Source organism: Talpa occidentalis, unplaced genomic scaffold (assembly GCF_014898055.3).
Source record: "Talpa occidentalis isolate TD23 unplaced genomic scaffold, MPIMG_talOcc4v2.1 talOcc4.8, whole genome shotgun sequence".
NCBI lineage: Eukaryota > Metazoa > Chordata > Mammalia > Eulipotyphla > Talpidae > Talpa > Talpa occidentalis.
Window position 1 is genome coordinate 29,412,195 of NW_023605194.1, and position 23,666 is coordinate 29,435,860.

The 23,666-nt window shown below is 40.9% G+C and overlaps 4 protein-coding genes across 11 annotated transcripts in view; all 4 read right to left on the reverse strand.

Annotated features, from left to right (window-relative positions):
• ZFAND4 (zinc finger AN1-type containing 4) overlaps positions 1–10,664 on the reverse strand; it is a 36,580-nt gene extending 25,916 nt beyond the window's left edge. For 3 of the 4 annotated variants that reach the window (XM_054690175.1, XM_037496410.2, XM_054690176.1), the window contains exons 1-2: positions 10,543–10,664; positions 5,180–5,480 (exon numbers count right to left, since the gene is read on the reverse strand). In XM_054690175.1, the coding sequence (XP_054546150.1) occupies positions 5,180–5,441 (262 nt within the window). In that variant the 5' untranslated portion in view covers positions 5,442–5,480; positions 10,543–10,664. Of the gene's footprint in view, positions 1–4,250; positions 4,332–5,179; positions 5,481–10,542 lie in introns of those variants that run through there. The other variant, XM_037496411.2, reaches the window with a different exon arrangement.
• Positions 10,665–13,467: 2,803 nt separating this feature from the next.
• Positions 13,468–23,666, reverse strand: part of WASHC2A (WASH complex subunit 2A) — a 44,584-nt gene continuing 34,385 nt past the window's right edge. For 3 of the 5 annotated variants that reach the window (XM_054690000.1, XM_037495724.2, XM_054689997.1), the window contains 7 exons: positions 23,580–23,660; positions 22,553–22,675; positions 21,774–21,836; positions 21,220–21,426; positions 18,123–18,740; positions 15,931–16,108; positions 13,468–13,795 (listed from right to left, as the gene is read on the reverse strand). In XM_054690000.1, the coding sequence (XP_054545975.1) occupies positions 13,656–13,795; positions 15,931–16,108; positions 18,123–18,740; positions 21,220–21,426; positions 21,774–21,836; positions 22,553–22,675; positions 23,580–23,660 (1,410 nt within the window). In that variant the 3' untranslated portion in view covers positions 13,468–13,655. The remainder of the gene's footprint in view (positions 13,796–15,930; positions 16,109–18,122; positions 18,741–21,219; positions 21,427–21,773; positions 21,837–22,552; positions 22,676–23,579; positions 23,661–23,666) is intronic. The other 2 variants (XM_037495725.2, XM_054689999.1) reach the window with 1 other exon arrangement.
• Positions 16,781–17,143, reverse strand: LOC119233414 (phosphatidylinositol N-acetylglucosaminyltransferase subunit Y-like). Its single transcript, XM_037495727.2, has one exon. It carries the CDS (start codon positions 17,126–17,128, stop codon positions 16,913–16,915), a length of 216 nt encoding a protein of 71 aa, XP_037351624.1. The 5' UTR covers positions 17,129–17,143; the 3' UTR covers positions 16,781–16,912.
• Positions 17,199–17,541, reverse strand: LOC119233413 (protein preY, mitochondrial-like). Its single transcript, XM_037495726.1, has one exon. It carries the CDS (start codon positions 17,539–17,541, stop codon positions 17,215–17,217), a length of 327 nt encoding a protein of 108 aa, XP_037351623.1. The 3' UTR covers positions 17,199–17,214.

The following is a 23,666-nucleotide window of genomic DNA, read 5'->3' on the forward strand; positions in this document are numbered from 1 at the left end:
AGTGTGATGGGAAGCCACTGGAGGGTTTTGAATAAGGAATTAAGTGATTTAAATAAAAAAGTAGAGTTAACTCTTGAACAACACGGATTTCTGACCTACTTGAGTCCACTTACAGGGGATATTTTTCAATAAATACAGTTGGTCCTCCATATTCCCAGACAGTCCATTCACACTGGATTCAATTCACACTGGATATCAGTTGCTTGAATCCCACCATGCATACATAACCCATGGGTAGGGAGGGCAGATTCTAAGAGCCTTGAGCCACCCTGATTTTGGTGTCTGTGGGGGATCATGAAACCAACACACACAGATACCGAGGGACAACTGTAGTTATGTTCTCAGAGAGTCAAGTTATACTCAGATTTTCAACTGCACAAAGGGTAAGTACCCCAACCCCCACATTTGTTCAGGGGTCAACTGCATATTATAGTCAGAAAACAATTCAAAATTATGCTTTCAACAAATGTTAGGTATCCTAGAGATAAAAAATCAAAAAACATTTAAAAAATAAGGGACAAAAATTCATATGATGAAAAACATTAATCTATATGTCCAAGAACTTCAATGGACTCCACATAATCAGGAATTTAGATGATACATTGAAATTACCAAAAGGAAAAAACCTCTCAACAATAATTCTATATATAATGAAATTAACCTTCAAAAATATGAAGAAATTAAGACAATTCCAGGCAAACAAAAATGAGAGAGTTTATCACTAGCAGACAACAAATATGAAAAGAAATCCTTTAAGATAAAGTAAAGGGACACTACAGACTAATTTGAATTCACACAAAGTAATAAAGGATACTGATAAAGACAACTTCATCCATAAACATAAAAGACATGTTTTGTTTGTAATTACTCTTTTGTCCTATCTGATTTAAAAACAAGTGTACAAAAAAATAGTTATAAATATATGTTGATGGACAAGTATAGAAAGATACAATGTATAACAATAAAGCATGAATAGGAGGACAAAGCTATTTAGCAACAATGCTTTTGTACATTATTGAATGGTAGTAATCTGAACTGGATTGTTTATAAATTAACATGCTGTTTACCAAGGGCAACCACAAAGAAAACAACTCAAAAATACATAACTAAAAAGATAAATAAGGGGGAAAATAAGAGGATGAAACACTTCCCAAATCATTCTTTCAAACCAGTATTACTAAAATTATTAAAGCAAGACAAAGATATTACAGGAAAATAAAATTACAGGCCAATATGCTTTGAGTATAGCTTTAAATATCCTCAACAATATTAGCAAACATAATCTAGCTGTATATTTAAAGCTTATTTAAAAGCACGACTAAGAGCAATTCATGCCAGGAATGCATGATTGTGTCAACATAAAAATCAACATAACAGCATATTAATAAAGGACAAAGGCACATGTCACATGATCATCTCAACAGATGCAGAAAGTGCATTTGACAAAATCCAGCACTCAAGAGAAAACAAACTAGGAGTCAGGTCTCCAAGAAAACATAACACTCCTTAATGTGCATGGACACCACCAATGATCAAAACTTACAAATCATATTATTACTAAATATGTGATATTAGCATAGAGAAAGATAGACCTAGATCTAGATCAAGAAATCAAAAGGCTTATGGGTATATAAAAATGTATTACATGAAATTATTTTACTAAGACAAGATACTTCAATATCTATTCAATTCTCTATATAGCCAAAAAAAAAAAAAAAAGAAGAATCTCCGTGTCAGAATAAAATAGGTTATGCTGAACCTATCCCAAACCACCCCCAAAACATCAGTGACTTAAAACAATGACTTCTTGTTCAAGTTACATGTTCACTGCTTATCACTGTGGGATTGGGGCTTTGTTTCCTATACTCACTCAGGGACTCAGGCTGATGGAGACTTCCATTCCTAGCTCATTAGCAAAATCTAGTAACATAGTCCCACCTACTCAAAAGAGGACCAGGAAAAAAATCCTATCCTCCATACAGAAGAGACATGTTTATCAAAGAGCAATAATGCCAAGAACTAGATGGGAATTCACTACCGTGACAATAAAGAACCACCGACAATCCCTTATATTCCTTGGCACACTTTTTCTTTGCAAATTACACTGGATGATCTTTTCACATTCTCTGAGTAGTATGTTCTCTTCTTTGTAGACCACTGCTCTAGGTAGTAAAATTCTAAAGAATTTGCTTTTCTTGGAAACTCAGAGTTAAATTACATCTCCTCCCAAGTGCACAGCTCTAGTATATTATTGTACTATCTCCACAGACTAACCATTTTCCTATGATAGATAAAGCAGATGCTCTGCTAAATGTTTTACATTTAATCCTAAGAACTCTTTGAGCGTTCTATTATTTATTATTATTATTATTATATACTATTATTATTCCCATTTCAACTGAGCACAATTGAGGGGAAGAGAGGTTAAGTAATTTGCTCAGCTAGTAACCTGAAAGTGTTCTTGTCATTAGGAATAAGATTAAACGAGAAAGAAATTACAGTCTCCTCATTCCTAGTCAAGCACATTCCTTCAATCCTATCTTCACAGTGCCCTCCATCCACCCTCTTGTTGCCCACTAGGTCCTAGTTCTGGACTCACCAAAAGCTTCCCAAAAGGAAAAGCAGTCTAGCAGAGCACCCATTTTCCTGCAGGATTAAAACAAGCAGTGTTTTAAGCAGGTATAACCTTCTTATCCTCCCTATCTGTAACCCTCAATCTTAGAGAGTCTTACCCAACATGTTAACCCCACATGTCTTCCTGGGTAGAAAATGCAAAGGTCAGGCCTCCCTGGTGGTGCAGCGGTTGAGTGTAGCACTATGAAGCTGTCTGCAGCCTCTGCAGCACGGGTTCGATTCCTGGCTGGCCAGGGAGATTCCCACATGGTGCAGACCTCTCCTGTCACGCCCGCTGCTCCCCTTAGCTGTGCTTTCGGTCTGTTCTGCTCCCCACTCTGTCTCTGGTGAATCCTCTCACCCTCCCACGCCTCTGTCCTGTACCCTAGCTATTGTATAAAAAAAAAATAAATCTTTAAAAAAAAAAAAGCAAAGCTCTATTTCCCATGAATGATGCTCTTTGCAAGTCTTCTAAAGAATACAACTCCCACTGTCCAGGGATCCAGGAGCTTACAAGAAACTATTAAGAAGTAACAGGAAACAAAATGGTAAGGGGCACCAAGATGGGAACGGGAATTGGAATTAAGATCTTTTGGCCAATAGTGGTAGGAGCTATGGTGTAGCCCCTCACTCCCAGTTTATATCTGGAATTCCTAACCCCCAGTGTGATGATACTTATAGACAAGGCCTTTGGGAGAAAATTAGGTTTAAATGACACCATGAGGGTGGGGCCCCCAGAGTGGGATGAGTGCCCTTATGAAAGGTCACTCACTCTTTCTCTCTCTCCTCCATACAAAGACACAGCAAGAAGGTGGCTATCTAAACGTGAGGAAGAAACTCCTTCCTCATCAGAACTTGATGATGCCAATACCCTGTTCCTGGCCCTCTAGAATAGTGAGAAAAGAAATTTCTGTTGTTTAAGCCACACAGTCTATGATATTTTGTTATGACAGTTGGCATTTTACATATTACTTCATTTCTCAATAACTGTATTTGTTTAAAAATATCTAAACTAGTATTGAACTCTCTAATAACTACAAAGCCAGAGATTTTAATGCAACAGTAACTCCTCCTCAGAGAACAAGAAATCTCCATCTTGGCTCTGGTCCCAACTCTGTCAGTAACTAAATATTTCCTTTACGTGAGTCCCCAATCTTTTCTAAACTCAAGTTTACTCTTTTACATTGAGACCTAAACTGGACGTTCTCTAAAAAGCTTAGCTGAACAGAGATTACTCAAAATGCATAAAGTGGGGGGTAGGGATAAAGAGATTATCCAGAACACAAGAGGGTTTCAACTTCCTGCTCTTAAAAAGAGATTACAACCATCCTATAAATAAAAAGACAAAGCAAAATAAACTATTCTGATTCCATATCTCACCACATGACTTGAGAGGGCAAAAGCTTTGTGTGCCACAGTTGACATGGTCAGCTGACCACTAACTTAAATAGAAAGTATTGGAGGAACAGCAATTCACAAACTTATACCAGGATACTTGATTTACAAAGCTAAAAAAATTCAAGCCTCCTCTCATCCTTCTATAATTCAGAATTTAATTTCAGCTGGAGGGCAATGCTAGTTGCTACCTTTAATTATAAGCAAGTTGCAGCTGACTTGAAAAGCAAAGAACCACTTACTGTAATATGGAATAATTTAATTTTCTAGTCAATACTGGATTTTAACAACTGTAAGTGGCAAATATCACTTTTTTCAGAAATCTGCAAAGTACAAAGAAAAAGACTACTTTTAATACAAATTAAATTAATATACTTTCCACAAACACACATACCACAAGAAAGATTTTATACAATATTCAGTATACCTGTTATTCTTAGGAAATATTGAATAAATGTAAATGTAAGTCAAAAACTCTTCTCAGAAAATCTCCAAATTAAAAAAAAAAAAAATTCACAAAGCAGTATATAAACATAAACAAGGACACTATAAGGGAACTCAATTACTATTTCCCATTAAAAGCTGTAAGGTAGTTATAGCAGAGTTTGTATACCTCAATAACCCATTGAGAAACTCTTTTAAAATACTACTTCACACTAGGGCCTCCCCAGTGGCGCAGCGGTTGCGCGCTGGGTTGCGAAGCTGCCCACGGCCTCTGCGGCGCTGGTTCGATCCCCGGCTGCTCCCCGGCCACTGGAGGAGGGTCCCACATGGCCCACAGACCTCTCCTGCCGCCCGCTGCTCCCCTCAGCAGTGTACTTCGGTCCTTCTGCCTGCTCTGGCTCTGGTGAATTCTCTCACCCTCCCGCGCTTCTGAGTGTACCCAGTGCATGTACAAACAAATAAATAAATAAAAAATAAAACATGCCTCTATTTAAAAAAAAAAAAAAATACTACTTCACACTATTAACATGACACCAAGGATTTGAGTCAAAAGAATCTGACAGAAGAGGAATGGTGCTGAGGGAACACGATAGTTCATGAGTTGAAAATTGTCAAAGCTGAGTAAGGAGTGTGTATGGGGGGAAGAGGGAGTCCAGTATTTTTTTTAATTCCATGTATGTTTCACACTTTCTCCAAAAGAAAAGTGAATAAATTATTATACTAGTACCTTCCAATCTTTGAATTTTTGCTTTCACAGAAATAACAGCTTCAAAGGGTGAAACTCTCAGCTCAAAACAAGTTCCAGTTAATGTTTCAATGAAGAGTTCCATGGTAGCGTAGAAAGGAAGCTTGTAGTAAAATGATTCCACGTTATCTTCATTGAAGAATGGAGGTTCTTTTCTGTTATCCATTACTTTGACTTTTCTAATTCCTCTGGAATATGTTGTCGGCAACTGTATTCCAGTTCCAACCACATTAGCCTTGAACATTGGTAATATATATCGCTGTTCATGTTTCAAGTTCTGTACCTAAAAAACAAGAATAATTTTTTTAACGATTTATTTATTTACTTATACAAGCACTGGATACAGTCAGAAGCGCGGGAGGGTGAGAGAATTTGCCAGAGCCAGAGCAGGGAACAGAACAGGCAGACTGATGAAGTACACTGCTTAAGGGAGCAGCGGGTGCAGCAGGAGAGGTCTGTGCGCCATGTGGGACCCTCGCCAGTGGCCGGGGATTGAACCGGCGCTGCAGAGGCTGCGGGCAGCTTTGCAGCCAAGCGCTCAACCGCTGCGCCACCAGGGGAGGTCCAAGAATAATTTTTTTTTATTAAGCCTATCTGAAAGTCTTAATCCTCTATAAAGATTTTCTGAACAATGCCTGCCCATAACAATCTTCTAGACAATGCCAGAAATAATTTTAGTGCCTAATTATGTCTAATTCAGAACTTTTCACATTTGTCTTTGAAATTAGTCTCCCAACTAGACTGTAAGATTATGAACAGGTATATTTTGATACTTTATCTGTATCTTACCAGAGCTCAGCACACTTATTTACAGTTTTCTTTTTGGGTCTGTCTGGCTTTGGTGTTAAGATGATAGTGGCCTCACAGAGTAAGTTGGGAAGTATTCCCTTAAGTGGATAAACTTTTGAATTTATTTCAGAATGAGTAAAACTTCAGAGTTGGAGAAGGTTATCAGTATGTAAGCCTATGTGAACAAAAAGTGAATACTAGGAAGTAGAAAGTACAAGAGTCAAAAAGAATAATGGATCATAAATTTTTAACAATTTTTTTTCCAAAGGAGATGAGATATACTAAAGTCACCACTATTTTCATAGAAGTATGTTTAAAGAAGCGGTTACTTGTGAAAGGCTGTGGTTTGACTAATAACCTACACCTTTATTCTATAGGCACGATATTCCATACACCTAAAATTGGACACTGGACACCTGAAATCCAATATACGCAAATGAATCATCTTTCCTACAAACCTCCTTCCTGTCCTGCAGTCTTCATCTTGGATAAGAGAACCACCATAAATCTAGTCACTGGAGGCAAGAAAAGATCATTTTAGATCTTTCCTTCACTCCCATGACATCTAGACAGATTAATACTAATAACACATGTTTCTGTAATACGTCACCCTCTCCATTCACATTAATTAGGACTTAATTTAGGCCTCATTAATTCTCAATTGAGCAATTCTGCTAGCCTAGAAATAATTCTTTTTTTTATTATTTTTATATTCCCCATACAATTGCAACCCCCTGATTTTGACCCCAATCCCTCCTTTCCCCGACCCCCGCCAAAGTGTGTCTCTGGTTCATAGTTGTTTGTTGATTTTGATTTTTTTCTTAGAATTCTTAACCCCTGTCCTTCACTCTTGCAGACCATTCTCTTCTAATACCAAAAATGATAATTTTTTAAAAGACAGTTTAATAAAAATGGGATTAGGGCATCATATTACCACATAATTCCAATAACTTTCAGTTATCTACATTTAAGCAGGGGGAGGGGTCACATAAAGTCACAGAATTATTTTCTATTTGACTTTAGAATGTATTTCATTGAAACTATCAATTCAGACTAATGAGGGAAATGAGTCTAAAAACCTGAATTTTTGTCCTTAAGTAAACATTCTATTTTATTTTTTTTATTTTTATTTTATTTTATTTTTTTAAAGATTTATTTATTTATTTATACAAGCACTGGGCACAGTCAGAAGCGCGGGAGGGTGAGAGAATTCACCAGAGCCAGAGCGGGGAGCAGAGCAGGCAGAAGGACCAAAGTACACTGCTGAGGGGAGCAGCGGGCGGCAGGAGAGGTCTGCCCGCCATGTGGGACCCTCCTGCGGTGGCCGGGGAGCAGCCAGGGATTGAACTGGCACCGCGGAGGCTGCGGGCAGCCTCGCAACCCAGCGCTCAACCGCTGCGCCACCAGGGAGGCCCAGTAAACATTCTATTTTAGATCATTTTTAGGTTCCCAGCAAAACTAAATAAAGTACAGTGAGTGTCCAAATATTCCTTGCACCCACATCTTCAACACACATAGGAATGCACAGACTTCCTCACTAGCAACATCCTACACCACAATAGTATGTCGGTTGCTATCAATGAACCAACATCGATACCTTCTCACCCAAAGGGCAGTTTTCACTAGGGTTCATTCTTGGTGTTAGACATTCTATGTATTTTTGACAAATGTATAATGACAGGACATATCCACCATAATAGCTCCATAAAGAATAGTTTCATTGCCTTAAATGTCTTCACTGCTCTATTCGTTCCTCCATTTTCATAAAACTTTGGCAACCACTGATGTCACTGTGTGTCCCCATAGTGCTGTCTTTGACATTTGCCAGGATGTCATATAATTGGAATCACACAGTGTGTAGTTTTTTCAGATTGGCTTCTTCCACTCAGTAACATGCATATAGGTTTCCTCCATATCTTTTTATGAATTGAGAACTCATTTCTTTATATTGCTGAACATTCCATTGTTTCCAAATATCACAGTTTATTTACTCATTCACTTGCTAAAGGACAGATTTACTGCTTTCAAGTTTTGGCAATTACAAGTAAACTGTTACAGTTATCTGTGTGCAGCTTTTCGTGTAAGAATAAGTTTTCAATACTTTTGAGTAAACACGAAGTACAACTGCTGGATCATACAGGAAGAGTATGTTCAGATTTGTCAGCAATTGCCCAAGTGTCTTCCAAAGTGGCTGCAAAACTTCCTATTGCTCCCTATCCTCCACAGAATTTGATGTTGTCAGTGTTCTGGATTTTGGTAATCTAATAGTAGATATCACATATCTTGGTTTTAACTCGCATTTCCCCAATGACATAAGATTTGGAGCACAGTTATCTTTTAAACATGTACAACTAATCATGTTATTTCTTAACTCTGGGTCCTGCAATGGTTTCCCACAGTATGTTGAATAAAATCTAGATGCCTTAGAAAGGCTAACATCCTGCATCTCACCTTCAGTTCTGTCTTATATACATACCTCATTTCACCCTGCACACCTCTGTCACATCTATCCTCTAATCATTTGCACCTACAGCTTCAGAAAACCAAGACATAGGTCTCTATATTGCTGCACCTGCTTTTTGCTCTACTCCCCATCATCCCCACACTTGGCTACTTGACAAGCACCTAAAAGTCTTGAAATACTCAGTACAAGTAGCAACTACTCCACAAAAACTTTCATGATTTTCTATCAATACTTTGCACCCCTACCTCAATTTAGGGGTGACTTTTTTTTACCCTAAAACTGTAGGTTACTAAAAGGAGGGACCATCTCTAACTTACCAACTCGTCATCTAGCACAGTGTTCTGTACGTACTGGAACTCATTTGATTTGTCCAAGGAAAGATAAATAATCATTCTCTCAACTGATCCTTATAGATCTTAGAACAAATCTGTGACACAGGCAAGATATTAACCCTATTTTAGAGATGAGGGTATGTTTGGTTATGCTCCAGAAGTTACTTTGGTTTCCCATGGGAATAATGTTATGATTCACACCAAACTAAGCCCAGCAAAGTTTATCCAACTCATACCATACACACACACACAGGGGTTTCTGCTAGAGGGTGAAATTTTTTAACACTAATAGGAAGTATAATAAACTAATTAGTGAACCTGAAATACACTGCGCAGACTGCTAATGGTCCTACAAAGAAGAAAAATTGGACAGCTTCTTTGAGTGTTGCTATACTATTTGTCATAATAATAAGCAAGAAAAATAATAGTACAAAGTACAGGGCTAATTAATATTGGTGGTGCAGTAAAAGGTCATTACTCTTCAATAAAAGATAAATGGCTGTATTGTTCAGGTTTTACTTCTTACTATCTTTAATACATTGAAATGCCTGTTGGAAAATTACCTTGCATGAAGCTAACCCCTAGTAGCATTTCCTTCACCACAATACTCTTCTATAGTAATATCCTGAAAATAATAAATAGGCTGGAGGCAGAGAAGGTAACAGAAATACAGGTTTGGAAGTATTCCATAGAGAATGGATAAAGCAACTATTAGGTTAAAAGCAAAATATCAACCTAATAATAGTGCTGATTATGCTGGCACATCCACAAAAAGTTTGGGTCCCAATCAATGGAGTAATTTCCAATAACCAAAAAGAAGCAACAGCGGTAACCAAATTCAAAACTGAAAATGTATGCTTCTAGAAATAGTCAACTTCTTAGAAGAATTAATCGTGGAGAGAGGACAAAATGAGGCCACAAAATCTGGTTCTACCAAACTGGAAGACTAGATGATAGCAGGGGGACCACGGGAAGCTTACACAGGCCAAAGACCCAGCCAGTATTAAAAGCAGGGTCTGCACACAGCTTCTGAAAGTGGTGACTGGTCTTGCTGGACTGAGCACATACTATGGGGCCCTAGGATGCTGGCAAAAGAGAGGTAATGAAGATTCAAAGTTATGATGGGAAATGACAGAAGCACAACTTCAAAAGTAGAAAGGGAAGAGGAAAAGAAGTAGAGGGGAAAAAAACACTTCAGAGGTTTAAAAGTAATTTTAAAAATACACTTTCTTCTAAGTTTCTCAATCAATTCCCCAAACATTTTGCTCACCTCTTCTGAAAAAGCTGTGGAAAAGACAACCACCTATGATGACAGGGAAGTTAAAGAGAGCAAGGCTGGATAGGTCATTGCAGAACTCGAAATCAGCTTCACCCTCTGCAGCAAAGATGCTTAGTCATCTAAGGAGTTCCTCTGAAACTTTTCCCCCAATAGAAAAAGATCCAGAATATTATGAAGCCATTAAAAATGTTGGGTTTTAGAAAGGAGGCTGTGCACTTAGAGGTCAGGGGGTATATGGAAATCTCTGGACTCTCTAATTTTGCTGTGAACCTACAACTCCTTAAAAATAAAGTCTCTTTAAAAAGTGAAAAAAAAAAAGTGGTTTTTAGCTACCTGTTCTTATCAATATGTGAAAAACATACTGAGTTTCAAACACAAGCTGCAGAATCATACATAAACCTGCCACAAAGCAATTTCCACGTGGGGCTGTGAACGAGGCAGGAAACAGCCTTCCCCGTGCGGCCCCCGCGCCCCCAGTCACCTGCGCGGCCCGAGCTCCTCCGGCAGAAACTCCGCGCCCCAGACGCGCCGGCCAGACGGGGAAGGTAGTGTCCGGGCCCGGAGTCGGAATCTGCGGGGCGGGGAGCCCCGCGTGGCGCTCGCGGGGGGCCGCAAGCCGAGGCTGTTTTCTGAGGAGGCGGCTCGCCGCGCCGTTTCGGGGCTGCGGCTGAGGGGCGCGGCCGTGCGGCGCTGGAGGGGGCGCGGCCGGCTACCCGAGGCCGACTGGCCGGCGCCCTCCCCGGCCCGCGGAGGCCGGAGGCAGGAGCGCGGCCCGGCTCAGCGGCCCGCGGCCCCCCGCGCCCGCCCCATTCGGCCCGCTGGCCCTCGCCGGCTTGGGTCCACTCCTCGCCTGCCCGCAGGCCTAGCCGGAGGCGCGGCCGGGCGAGCGACGCCGGGACTCACACAGGCGAGCAACGCTCCGCGGCCGCCTGCCCCGCCCCTTTGTGACACCGCGCACCAATCGCTCGCCGGCGCTCGCGTCGCCTTCCAATCAGCGGGGGCGGGGGCGGGGGCGGGACCTGGTTGCGGGACGCCGGCGGTTGCTCGGTAGCCGGGGCTTCCATAGCAGTTCGGCGGTGGGTGTCGGTTAGGAGAGGCCCGGATGTTGACCTTTTTTTTTTTTTTTTAAACTAACTGTACACACCTGACAGAGAAGCGGGCGGGCTGGAGACCAGTCGCACAGCCTCCTGAGGACGGCAGGATTGGTCTCATGGGTCTCCGATCGGGCGAGGGCATAAGAGCGCATTATCTGAGATGCTCCGGGGCACAAGGGGTTCTCGGAGGCTGGCCAGCCGAGGCCGTTCCAGAGCCTGGGCACTGCTCGTGTGTTCCAAGTCGACCTGCCCTGCACAGATACCCCTTCCTGTACTTGGTCTCCCAACGTTTTAGGCTTCAGTTGACTCACCTGCAATATGAGGGCACAGCTATGCCCGGTTGAGGACAAGGGCAAAAGCAAACCACCTCAATTGTCCTTACCCACTGATTCCTCATCCAGTTTAGAGAGAACTGTAAGCGAGGTATTTAAGTGGGTAGCTTAGGCTGTTAAATCCCAGCATTGGGTAAACCTAACCTTTTTTCCTCTCCTTTCATTCCCAGCTTGCTGAGTCCCGGTGTAGACCAAAACAGGCTTCCAAGACAACACAAACCTGAGATGGGTCCCCACTGGTGCTTTTATCCCTTAATTCCCCACACAAGGTGGTTCTAAATGCAATCACTACAGACTTCCTAACCCAAATGACCTATTTCGCTAGGTGGATTACTCAACTGACAATGAATGGTAATCTCCCACTACAGCTTCACTCATCGTCTTCTGAGCAGTGAACCCCAATAGCAATTCTTTGAATCCCATCTTTTTCTCACTCTCCTGAGCATCCTCCCTTACCCCACTAATTAATCTTCGCAATTCAGCAAACTACTAAGCATATACTGGAGTTTGTGATGAAGCACTGGGCTTTCATCCTCCAACCACTGGTTCCTTAAACTCCACACGTTTAATAGATTGGAGCTTCTTGAGTATAAAGATATGATCATTGTTGCCTTGTATGCTAGACCTGAAGAATAATGCCTGTGGAGTGACTCAAATCAAAAATTCAGTTTCTCCATCTGCCTCTCCACTTGTCACAGACAGAAGGAAGTCAGGCTGATGCGTTTAAAACCTCATGTTCCAACACTAGAAGCTGTTACCTTGGCCAAATCATTTGTTCCCAAATCACCACCAACTATGATGTCTCACATGAGTAATAGTTTAAAAGGGTTTTTGCATATTCTCTCCCATCACCATCTTGCAAAGTTGGTACTGAAACTCCTACTGGACAAAAGGAGAAGCTAAGAGAAGGCAATTTGACTACCCTCAAACTGTTCTAAATGGAAGAACCAGATTTAAATCTAGGTCTCAAAACAAATATCTAAATGTATATCAGTAACTTGAAGGAAAGCAGGTGAACAAAAAGGGTAGGAAAAGGAGTAGGCAACTAGTAATCACTCTATTCTGCCATTGGGTCACTCTTAACAGCAGAGCAATGCAAACAGCTGATCTGTGGAAGCTGTAAAAAAAATCTTTCTCCAAGGTTGAACAATTCCCAATTTAATCTTCAAAGTACCCAACAAAGAAGTCAGTGGTTTCAGGATTGGTGAAGCCAAACCTGGTCTACCCACAGGCTGTGCCAGGGTTATGGACTACTCAGCACCAAGTTGACATAGCACAGGAAACAAACTAGAATGGGAGTCAACTATCCATGTGGCTACTGGCTACTACACTGGACTACAGAGTTTAGAACATTCCCACCAGTGAAGAGTTCTCTGGAACAGTACTGCGCAAGAGGCTGACATTTCTACCCTCAGTGCTTTTTTCTACCATTACCTAGATTCATTCTGCTTCTTTCACAAAATGATGCAAAACTCCAAGGAATGGAAATGGATGTCTAAGAGCAAGGGTTAGCAAATTGTTTCTGTAAAGGGTCAGATAGAAAATATCTTAGGTTTTGTGGTCATCAGCCTGTTACAACTACTCAACTCTGGCATTATCACAGGGCTGGAGATGACCAAGTATGGTTGTGTTCTAATAAACTATTTACAAAAACAGAGTAGAGGGTCATAGTTTGCCAAACTTTATCTTGGTGGACCTGTAGATGGAGCCTCAGAATTCAGTACAATCAAAGGAAACCTCCTCTCCTATATACTCTATATATCTTCCTCTATCACTTGTTCCTGCCATAACTAAGCTAGAGCTCTCATCCATTTAAGAAGGATTTCTGGTCACCTGTCTGGAATTTGCTATTTCTGTGACTCCCTGCATATTCATGAAAGCTACAAATAGGTTTCTTCTCTAACATGTCCTAAATCATAGTGTGGTCCTACCAAGGCTAATGAAATAAAAATACAGTTTTGGAAAAAAAAAAAACCACTGTCAAACATTTCTTTTTATTTTGTAGTATTAAGCATGATTTAAACTAGTGCAAAAAATATTAAGTGCATTGGCTAAGAGGTGAACTGTTTCAGTATTTACTTTTTGTAATTCAATTAAGACAATGAGCATAAAAGCATCAATAACTCAAGAATGTAGCTGAAGGGTGAGATGTGGTAACTCTGTACGCTCTACTGGCCTCCAAAGGCATTCAAGGGATCATCAAATATACTGGACACCTTCTGTTCAGATCTTGGTTCAGGCGCTGCCTGTGAAGACTGACTTTTTGTTTTGGTTGTCTTAGACTGGATACCAGAGGAGAAGATATCATCTTTAAAAAGAAAAAAAAGGAGAAAAAAAAAAAACCACGTAATGAATAGACAAGAATGTGGGTGCTCGTAAGACATATCTAGATAAACCATAGAAGATGCAAATCTGCTAACAGTATAAGAAACAGTACGGTAAAGCCATGCCTCAGATTCTAAGCTCTGCAACTAATCAAATTTTATGATCACATACAAGTCACAGGTTCTTTTTTTTTTTTTTTAAAGATTTGTTTATTTATTTATTTATACAAGCACTGGGTATAGTCAGAAGCTCGGGAGGGTGAGAGAATTCACCAGAGCCAGAGCGGGGAGCAGAGCAGGCAGAAGGACCAAAATACACTGCTGAGGGGAGCAGTGGGCAGCAGGAGAGGCCTGCGTGCCATGTAGGACCCTCCTCCAGTAGCCGGGGAGCAGCCGGGGATTGAACAGGCGCTGCAGAGGCTGCGGGCAGCTTTGCAACCCAGCGCTCAACCGCTGCGCCACCGGGGAGGCCCTTACAGTTTCTCTTTAAGCACAATTTTTTTCAGCTACCAAGTTGTATGTGTTTTCACATGCAGGAGAAGAAAAAGGGAAGGATAACTGGATCACCAATCCAGCTCCTAACTTTACTATCTGTGACATTATACACATTTCTACATGATTTTCCCAGTGAATTTTAAAAGAGCAATAAAAATAAGCAAAGAGAAATCCAGTATAGGAGTCACTCTATTTGAGAAAAATCCAATTATTTTAAACATCTCAAAGATAAGAACTTAAAGCTTTATTACTATATTAGTACTTTGTGTTTCACTAAGTCTAGTGTTCACATGACACGTTACCCAGTAACGTTATTTACCCAGTAATATTACTGCTAAGATTCTATCCTGTAGAAATTTTTAACATTTGTGCATGAAAATATGTATACACAAATGTTAAAGATCACAACATTATTGGTAATAAAGAAATCAGACGGCCTCCCCTGGTGGCGCAGCGGTTGAGCACTAGGCTGCAAGGCTGCCCACAGCCTCTGCAGCGCTGGTTCGTTCCCCGGCCGCCGCCGAGGGTCCCACAAAAAAAAAAAAAAAAAATTAAATTAAAATAAAATAAAATAAAAACAGATCACTGTCAAAAGACTAGTGGCTAAAAATAAGGAAGTAGAACTCTGTATGTATTGACATGGAGTGACAATGAAAAAGAAGAGCAGAACAGGTATTCTTATTTTGGAAATGAGAATATATTTCTATGTTTACAAGTCAATGTAAGTTTCACCATGTGATGCACACCAAACAAAACAGTAGTTATTTCTAAGGTGGTTTTTCAATTTGGATATTTTCCATACGGTATTAATCTACTATAACAAGCATGCATTGCTTTTTTTTGTAATAAAAAAGTCCATTCTGCACCTCTTGAGGTGAGACACTGGTACAGATAGAGAGTATACGGCCCGCTTAGGGAACAGTCATAGTGTGGCATTATAGCACCAGTTTTTCCCAGGTAACCCCAAGGTTTAAATGAAGGAGCGAGGGGAGGAAGTAGGAAGTGTATACTTGGCTTTAGCCCTAGCCCTATCCACCAACACAGAACATTTATACAAGTCCTGCATTTAGGGTTCTATATTAATAAAGTAAACATTATACTACAGAGGGAAAGTAAGCACATTCATAAACACTGAAGCTCTCGGTGAGGTGCAACATCTAAACTACATCCTACTTTCTTAGTCTCCTGTACTACACTCTTCTATGGAACCAGTGACAATCCCTCTCCAGTTACAGCTGTGACTCAACCAAGTGTGTTATGCACAAGGCACCCATCTCAGTCTACTTTCGCATGTGTGGTAATTTCTGACCTTCTTTTCACATCACAATGTTCATATTTGTCATGGGTGCTTGACATTCGCAGGGGCTGGACTAAGATAAAAGTTAAACTGAAGGTCAAATTCCAGGTTCCTTCAAATTCCTTGATGTCTATTACACGAAAAAGTTGCTTTACCAAAATGCCAAATCCATTTACTTATTCATCCTCAACCTAACTCAGGATTACTTGGCAAGATGAAGGAAACCTACTGGGAAACATGTTCCAGGAAAGGGGCTAGCAAAGGTAGTAGGAGAAACAGCAAGTCACTGAACAGTAATGACTGTCATGTGCAGAAAACAACACTTACCCATATCATCATCAAATATAGACTTAGCTTCTACTTTCTTTTTGGACTTTTCTTTTGGCTTTACAGTTAGGTCAGCAAAAATATCAATGTTATCATCAAATAAGTTGGATTCAAATGTTCTTTCCTTATCTCTTGTTTTTTGTGAGGGTTTAATTGCTTCTGTAGCAAATATATCATCCTGATTAAGCCAAAAACAAGCAAAACAATGTTAAGTCAAATTTCCTTGATAACAAATACTTTAACAAAAAAATTAGAGAAATGCAAACCCCTGGTATTTAGGTACAGTCATGTGACCTTGCCCCCCTTCCAGGAATGTAACAGTCCAGATTTCAGATGGGTCTGGGTCCGGTCCTTCTCATTCTTAAATGCCAGCCCTATACAGAGGCCTTCTCTAGTGGTCCTACCTCAGGGAGACCTCCCATCTCTATCCACAGCTTGGGGTTGTTTTCTTTTTTTTTTTTTTCGAAAGTGTTAACATCTTATTTTAATGAAAGAATTTGATGCCAAAGAAATAAAGGTAATTTTACAAACACCAAATTTTTCAAGTATGTAAAATTTCCATTTTACTGTAGTTTTAAATGCATATCTCTACCAATTACTTCAATATAGCACCTTTAAAAATATTTCACTCATCATTAATGTGTGACTTTACCAAAGATTCTGAAATATAAAATTTTAAATTATTAACTTTAAGATAATGGGGTAAGAAATAATCATAACAGTTGGGTCTGTTAATTTCCAAGACTTTTCTGAAATGTTTTTCTGATATAGCAGTTATAAATTAAAATCTGAAAACAAGGGCAGAACAAAAATACTATAAAAGATCCTTCCACAGCTTATGCCTCCTCTCATAGTCCTGTCTCTAATCAAGGTAAAGCATCTTTCCTACAAATTAAGTGGATTTCTAGTATTTCCATGGAGTTGAGCTTTCAGAGTTGCTCAAGCCAAATTATTGATATATACCATGTTGGTTCTTATTGCATTAATTATGCCTGAAGAGTTTGATACCCATCCAAGTCCAAAGATGGAAGAACACATAAACTGGTATGGTAATGGGCAAGAGCAGACTGTAAAAACACAGGCTGGCTGTGCTAGTGCAGCCCTGTGGGAAGTTTTCCTCCACAGAGGCTGAGTAGAACAGTCCTGCTAAAGACACCAGTGGAATAAGGACAGTCAACGTAGGAAGAGAGAAAAACATTCTTCTCCCCCAGTTATTCCCCGCCACTATGATAAGACTTTTGATCAGGCAGAAGGTGTTAAGAAAAATAAAATGCTGTGTAGTTTTCAATTCTGATTTGGTGTTACTCTTTCTTCTTGCTTTGTACTTTGATGTGTCCTCCTGGCTGCCTGTGGTATCATATTGGGAATCCCATCAATGACTGGATAAGCTATTCCCAACTCTTCATTAATCAATTCATTCGTTGATGTGTCATATCTGAGCGGCTTCTTGGAGAGCGGGCATACCAAGAACTCCAGCAGCGCTGGGTCGAAGGCACCCTCTGCCCACTCCCTCCGGTCCACTGACGGCCGCGCCCCCGATGCGTGCAGGCACCTAAGGGCGACCGTGGCCAGCAGTGCAGAGGTGAGCCGGCCGCGCGCTCCGCTCAGCATGGTCTGGCAGCTGGCGACCGCACTTGCCGAGTCCCCCGCAGACCCAGCCGCACAGGCTGAGCCACACAGCCCCTCCGGGTTGTTTTCTTTATGGCTTTAAAATGATCTGAAAAGATTATCTGTTTCCCTGCTGTGTCAGCTTCTCCTCTCTAAGAGCTTTGAGGAGCACTGCACTGGTTCTAGTTTCCTTGGTGCCCTCAGGACCCTGATGTTAAATAAACTTGCTCAGCAAGTACCACTGAAGGCTTTACTGTCTATGCTAAACTGTCAGCTCTACTCAGGGCCAGGTTTATGCTTTATACATGTCACAGACTGGCGTGCCAAGGAAGATGACTGCAGCAACACTCTGATTAAAAACTACAAAAATCAACATTTGTATCAGCACTTATGGTCAGCCAGGAAACAAAACAAAAACTACTTTGAGTAAGTCCTCAGAGTTATTAGTACAAGAATTATAATTACTAAGAAGTAGAGGTCGGGGAACAATGAAACAAACTTTATGTATGTAGCTCAAATAAGCCAATCACGTATTTTCTTTAACACAGAACTAGGCAGTAAAGCATACAGTTAAATGCTATTACCTCAAAAATATCTTGTGCTTTTGAGATGACATCCTGTTGACTGCTGGATTTTGATTCCTTCTTCTTGCCTTTCTGACCTATGAAAAGATCGTCCTCATCTTCCAGGAGAGGAAAGGGATTTGTTTTCTTTGCTGGCTTTGGTTTAACAGACTGAAAGATATCTTCATCACTGCCTGTCTCACCTAGACTGGAAAACATCGGTTTTGTCTCTTTACTTGCTCCTGGAAGGCTGGCTGTGTTCTCTGTTGCCTTCACACTGACTTTTGTTTTCCCAGTGGACTGAGATCCAGAGACCTTGGAAAAGATATCCTCAGAATCAAAAAGGTCATCCTCAAGAGGCTGACCCAGAGATTTCACAAAGGGGCTTCTGTCTACTACAGGCACAAAACCATCTGCCCAAGTTGAAGTGGCAGCTGCAATGGCCTCCTCAGATCTGTCTTCTCCACCAGCTACCCTTGGCTGTGACTGACAGCCATCTGGTGTAATGGTGCCATCCGGCAATTGTGCAAGGGATCCTCTGGGGACACACATGTCCTCAGCCTCACTGGACTCTTGGGCAGCCAACCTTCGAGCAGCACGGGTCTGTGGCCTGCGCTTCCCTTTCACTTTGACTCGGCTCTGCAATGGCAAAAGACCACATTAATCTGATGAATTAAAAAAAAAAAAAAAGTGTTCAAATTTAACAGCAAGGAATTAGTGATTCTAAAAGATTTCCAAAGGAGATGGAAGCTCCTAGTACCAGACTAAGTCATTCTTAATCCTTTAGTGCTCCCCATTTAAAGTCTTTTGAGGGCAACTTGTGTTCAATTTCATACAAAAGGCTTTATCTGCCACTGGAACCTGGCTTATGGAGGCATATTGCTGCTCTGTGTCCCACAAACTTTCCTGGTCCCTACTCTTACCTAAACTTAAAAGTGAATTATCTTTCAAATCAGGGGAAATTCTGGTCATAACCTTCATAGGGAGTTATCTTAAATCAAGCTAGAAAGAGCCTCCCCGGTGGCGCAGCGATTGAGCGCTGGTTTGCGAAGCTGCCCGAAGCCTCCGCGGTGCAGGTTCGATCCTCGGCTGCTCCCCGGCCACCGCAGGAGGGTCCCACATTGCGCGCAGACCTTTCCTGCGGCCCGCTGCTCCCTTCAGCAGTGTACTTCGGTCCTTCTGCCTGCTCTGCTCCCCGCTCTGGCTCTGGTGAATTCTCTCACCCTCCCACGCTTCTGACTGTACCCAGTGCTTGCATAAATAAATAAATAAATCTTTAAAAAAAATTAAAAAAAAAAAATCAAGCTAGAAAGCATGAACATGTAAGACAGTAAATAAAGGTAACCTAGATACTCTGCTTCAAGTCAACAAACACTAAATTCAAATGTCAGATATTTCACATTAAAAATACAGTTTAGAAATCAGAACCTTTAATATGACCTCAAAATATAAGTTATAATATATATAATATATATCAATAATATTATAAGTGACATATTTTGAGGTCATATTAAAGGTTCTGATTTCTAAACTCCATTTTTAGAAATATTGTGAAGTATTTGTGACATTTTCCAAAATATATAATCAAGCAGTTGTGAGAAGGCACAAGCTGTATTAGGCAAAGCACTTGACTATGTTTGCCTATTTCAAAGAAATTTCACAAATAATTTTTAAAAACTTTTTTTTTTAAAGATTTTTATTTTTTATTTATACAAGAGCTGGGGTACAGGCCAGATGCGTGGGAGGGAGAGAGGATTCACCAGAGACAGGCTGGGAACAGAACAGGCAGACTGACTGAAAAACATTGATGAGGGGAGCAGCGGGCGAGAAAGGAGAGGTCTGCCACGCCATGTGAGATTCTCGCGGGCCGGCTGGGATCAAACCCTCGCTGCAGAGGCTGCGAACAGCTTCACAGTGCTGCGCTCAACCGCCTGCACCAACAGGGAGGCCCACCTTTTAAAAACTTTAAAAATTTAAATTTAAAATTAAAAAAAAAAACTTTAAATTAAAATTTAAAAATAACTTAAAAATTTAGATTTAGACACCAAAAAAGCTAACAAAAAACATAACAAAAGAAAGGTTTCATTTTTCATAATGAAAACAGATTTGGGAAAACTTGAATATATTTGCCTGTATTATCCTAGGTGCTGTCACTTAAGAGATCAGGTAGGACTTTCTAATAAAGGAAGATTCGATAAAAATGAAAGAATCCACTAAAATGAAAGCAAAACCTCAGAGAGTTCCCAGTTCATTCAGTCATATGAAACAGTATGACTAGGGAAAATCTGCCATGAGATCTCAGAGGAAGGAAACATTACACAAATTCTCCTGACAAGAGAAGCAGTATGAGCCAATGGCAGCAGGGCAGTGTGTGTTTGGGGCAAGGTGAGTGATTTGACTGGAGTTTAGGCTGATAGTGTGGAGTGATGGGGGAGGCAGCTGAAGCTTTGGTAAGCAAGAATGGTAAAAGGCTTTAATATAAGGCCTCCCTGGTGGTGCCAAGGGTTAAGTCTCAGCATTATGAAGCTATCGGCAGCCACTCAGCACAAGTTCAATCCCCGGCCAGGGAGCTAACCCACATGGCGCAGCAGACCTCTTCTGTCTTGCCTGCTGTTCCACTCAGCAGTCCATTTCAGTAGATCTGCCTGTTTTGTTTCCCACTCTGTCTCTCACCCTACCCCTCTACCACTGTACCTCTGGCCTGCACCCTAGCTCTTGGATGCATAAACAAATAAAATAAATCTTTAAATAAATCAATAAATAAAAGACTTTAATACCAAAATAAGGAGACAAATGCTCTCCTTCAGGCAATGAGGAGCCAGCAGAGGAGGGGGAGGGGTACAATTTGCCCTGTGGCTAGAAAACCTCCGTGTGGTAGTGTCGAAGAGCCTAGTACTTTACTGTGGCTGCTGAGCAGAATGTAACCCTAATGAATTCAGGTAGTGGCAATGTGGAAGCAAAACTAAGGAGGTGGAAGAAGGGTGGAAAGGCTAAAGGAAGGATTAGGGGACTCATTTAACAGGGAGCCAGGGTCATCTACTGTGTGTAATTGAGGGACTAGGGAGAAACATACAAGATGCTTAGGTTAAGAAAAAGCAAGCAAAGGTGGTTTTATTACCTTGTTTGCACTGTGTAAAGTATCTGCCTGAGCTGGAAGATCAAAACTCACTCCAATTTCTCCACTCCCAGGAAGAGTAGGCATATTTTCCTGACTCCTCCCAGGTTCAGATGCAGGAAAAGGCAGTTCTGGCAAAACAGGCTTTGCTCCAGAGATCTGGGGAACTGCTGCAGGCAGCAATGTTGCTGGGTTAATTGCTAAATTTGCCTAAAGAAGAAAAATGAAAATAGTCTTTATTTTCTTACATGTGGCCATTTATTGCTATTATTGTGACAGATGACAAGAGACTCAGTGTAATGCATAATATGAGAGAAAAAAGAGAAATGCAGGAAAATCTCCCCGCCTACTTTTACAATTAAGACAGAGGATCATACACCTGTGTTCACCACTGGGCTCAAAGAACAGATGTTATAGACATAGTGCACAAGAAGCAACAACTAGAGGGTAGGGAAGAGATGAGAAAATGCCTGGCAGCAGCTAACAAAATTAAAAATCCCAAAAAGTTTATAGATGCCCCAGGCAGGCAATGAAGATTCCAGACATGTTATAATTACTTGTATTTTCCAGATCCGAGAGGATGGCTCTTTGGTTTTAAATGAAGCGGGACCTGGCGAGTCCTGTATGAAATTACATTGAGTTAAAAATCCATGGGGGAAACAGAAAGAAAAATGTCTCTTGGATTACACTTATATCTGTAAATGTCTATGAAGGAGCAAACCTGTTACTTTCTGTAATGCTTTAATGGAAAAGGCATTCAAATCTCCCCAGTTCTAGAAGGAAAAGAAGTTGAGACTTGCGATGCATCATGGGAGATGAGCCAGTTCTAGAGCCTGGTTTTCTCAGCTCAGGACCCTGAGGCATCAGTAAGACATGCAAGGATAGCTGCTAGCCAGAATTGGAACTTGCTCTGCCCTGATCAGTTTTCAGGAGACGCTCCAAAGGCTGAGGATGGAGGCCTAGCAGGACCAATCTCAGGAGGGGGAACACACAGGGGAAACTAAGAATCAGATGTAATTTATACTTCATACTAATGTGGTTCTATTGCAAGGTAGCCCAGAGGGAGAAATGGGGTTTCAAGTGGGAAGATGATTCTTCACCTTACCTTATATAACTCTATATTGGAATCCAATTTATATCAAGTAGAAATTCATGGGACTGAAGTGTGGAGAGCAAAGAAAAGTAAAGGTGGAAAAATACAGCAAAAAGAGGAGATCCTACATGCTATTTCCTCCTTAATTAAAAGAACTCTGGATGGTCTTGGGTCTGCATGGTGTAGTTACTTTGTACTGGAATGCAAACAAGAGTTGAATTCTTTCAACAGAACAGTTCTAACCTGAGATGTTTCCGGTTTCCAAATGCTTTTTTCCTTGATACCTTGAGTAGATTCAGTATGTTTCTGGTTCTTGGAAGAGGAAACAGAGTGGTCTTTTTTCACTATCCTCTTCTTTTCTGGTATCTTCAAAAGCAAAATACCAAAAGTCTTTGTGAAGTATCTCAGAAATGTTAAAGAAAAAAATCATAATGCAAAAATAATCTGACTTGTGAGTTTTATTTTTTTTTTTTTTTTTTTTTTTTTTTTTCTCTCCATAGAGGCATGCTTTATTTATTTGTTTGCTGGTTTGTTTGTTTGTTTTGTTTATACATGCACTGGGTACAGTCAGAAGCGCGGGAGGGCGAGAGAATTCACCAGAGCCAGAGCGGGGAGCAGAGCAGGCAGAAGGACCGAAGTACACTGCTGAGGGGAGCAGCGGGCGGCAGGAGAGGTCTGCGCGCCATGTGGGACCCTCCTCTGGTGGCCGGGGAGCAGCCGGGGATCGAACCGGCGCCGCAGAGGCCGCGCGCAGCCTCGCAACCCAGCGCTCAACCGCTGCGCCACCGGGGAGGCCCTGACTTGTGAGTTTTAAAAGCAACTTCTCCAGTGAGGTTCCTTGAACTAATTCAAAGGCACCATTTGAGAAACACAATTCTAACGACTCTGAGTCCATTAGAATTAGAAGAAAATAGAGAGTACTTACAAAATCTACTGGGGTGGGGAGGAAATGACACATCACAGGCTAACAGATTTAAAGTTTTGTATATGAGAGGCACAAATATTTAATCACTATATTGTATGTACTGGCCTTTCAATAAACAACTTAAAAGTCAAATAAATTTAGGACACAGTAAAAGTCTGAGTTAGTATTTTAATGTTAGGGCACATAGATGGGATAAGAGATGCTCTTGTGAGCACATTATTAGCTGTTTATTTACTAAGAAGCACCACAATTCAGTGTATTTTTCTTAAGCATATAACTGGACATTAATTTCCTCTCCCAGAAGCTTTCCCACACATGCAAGTATTGAGAACAAAAGGCTGGTACCAGAGGTTGGGACTTGGCAGAACTGAAAAGATCATCATCTTCATCATCCCCAAACAGGCTCCCAACACTTGGCTCTAACGACTAGAA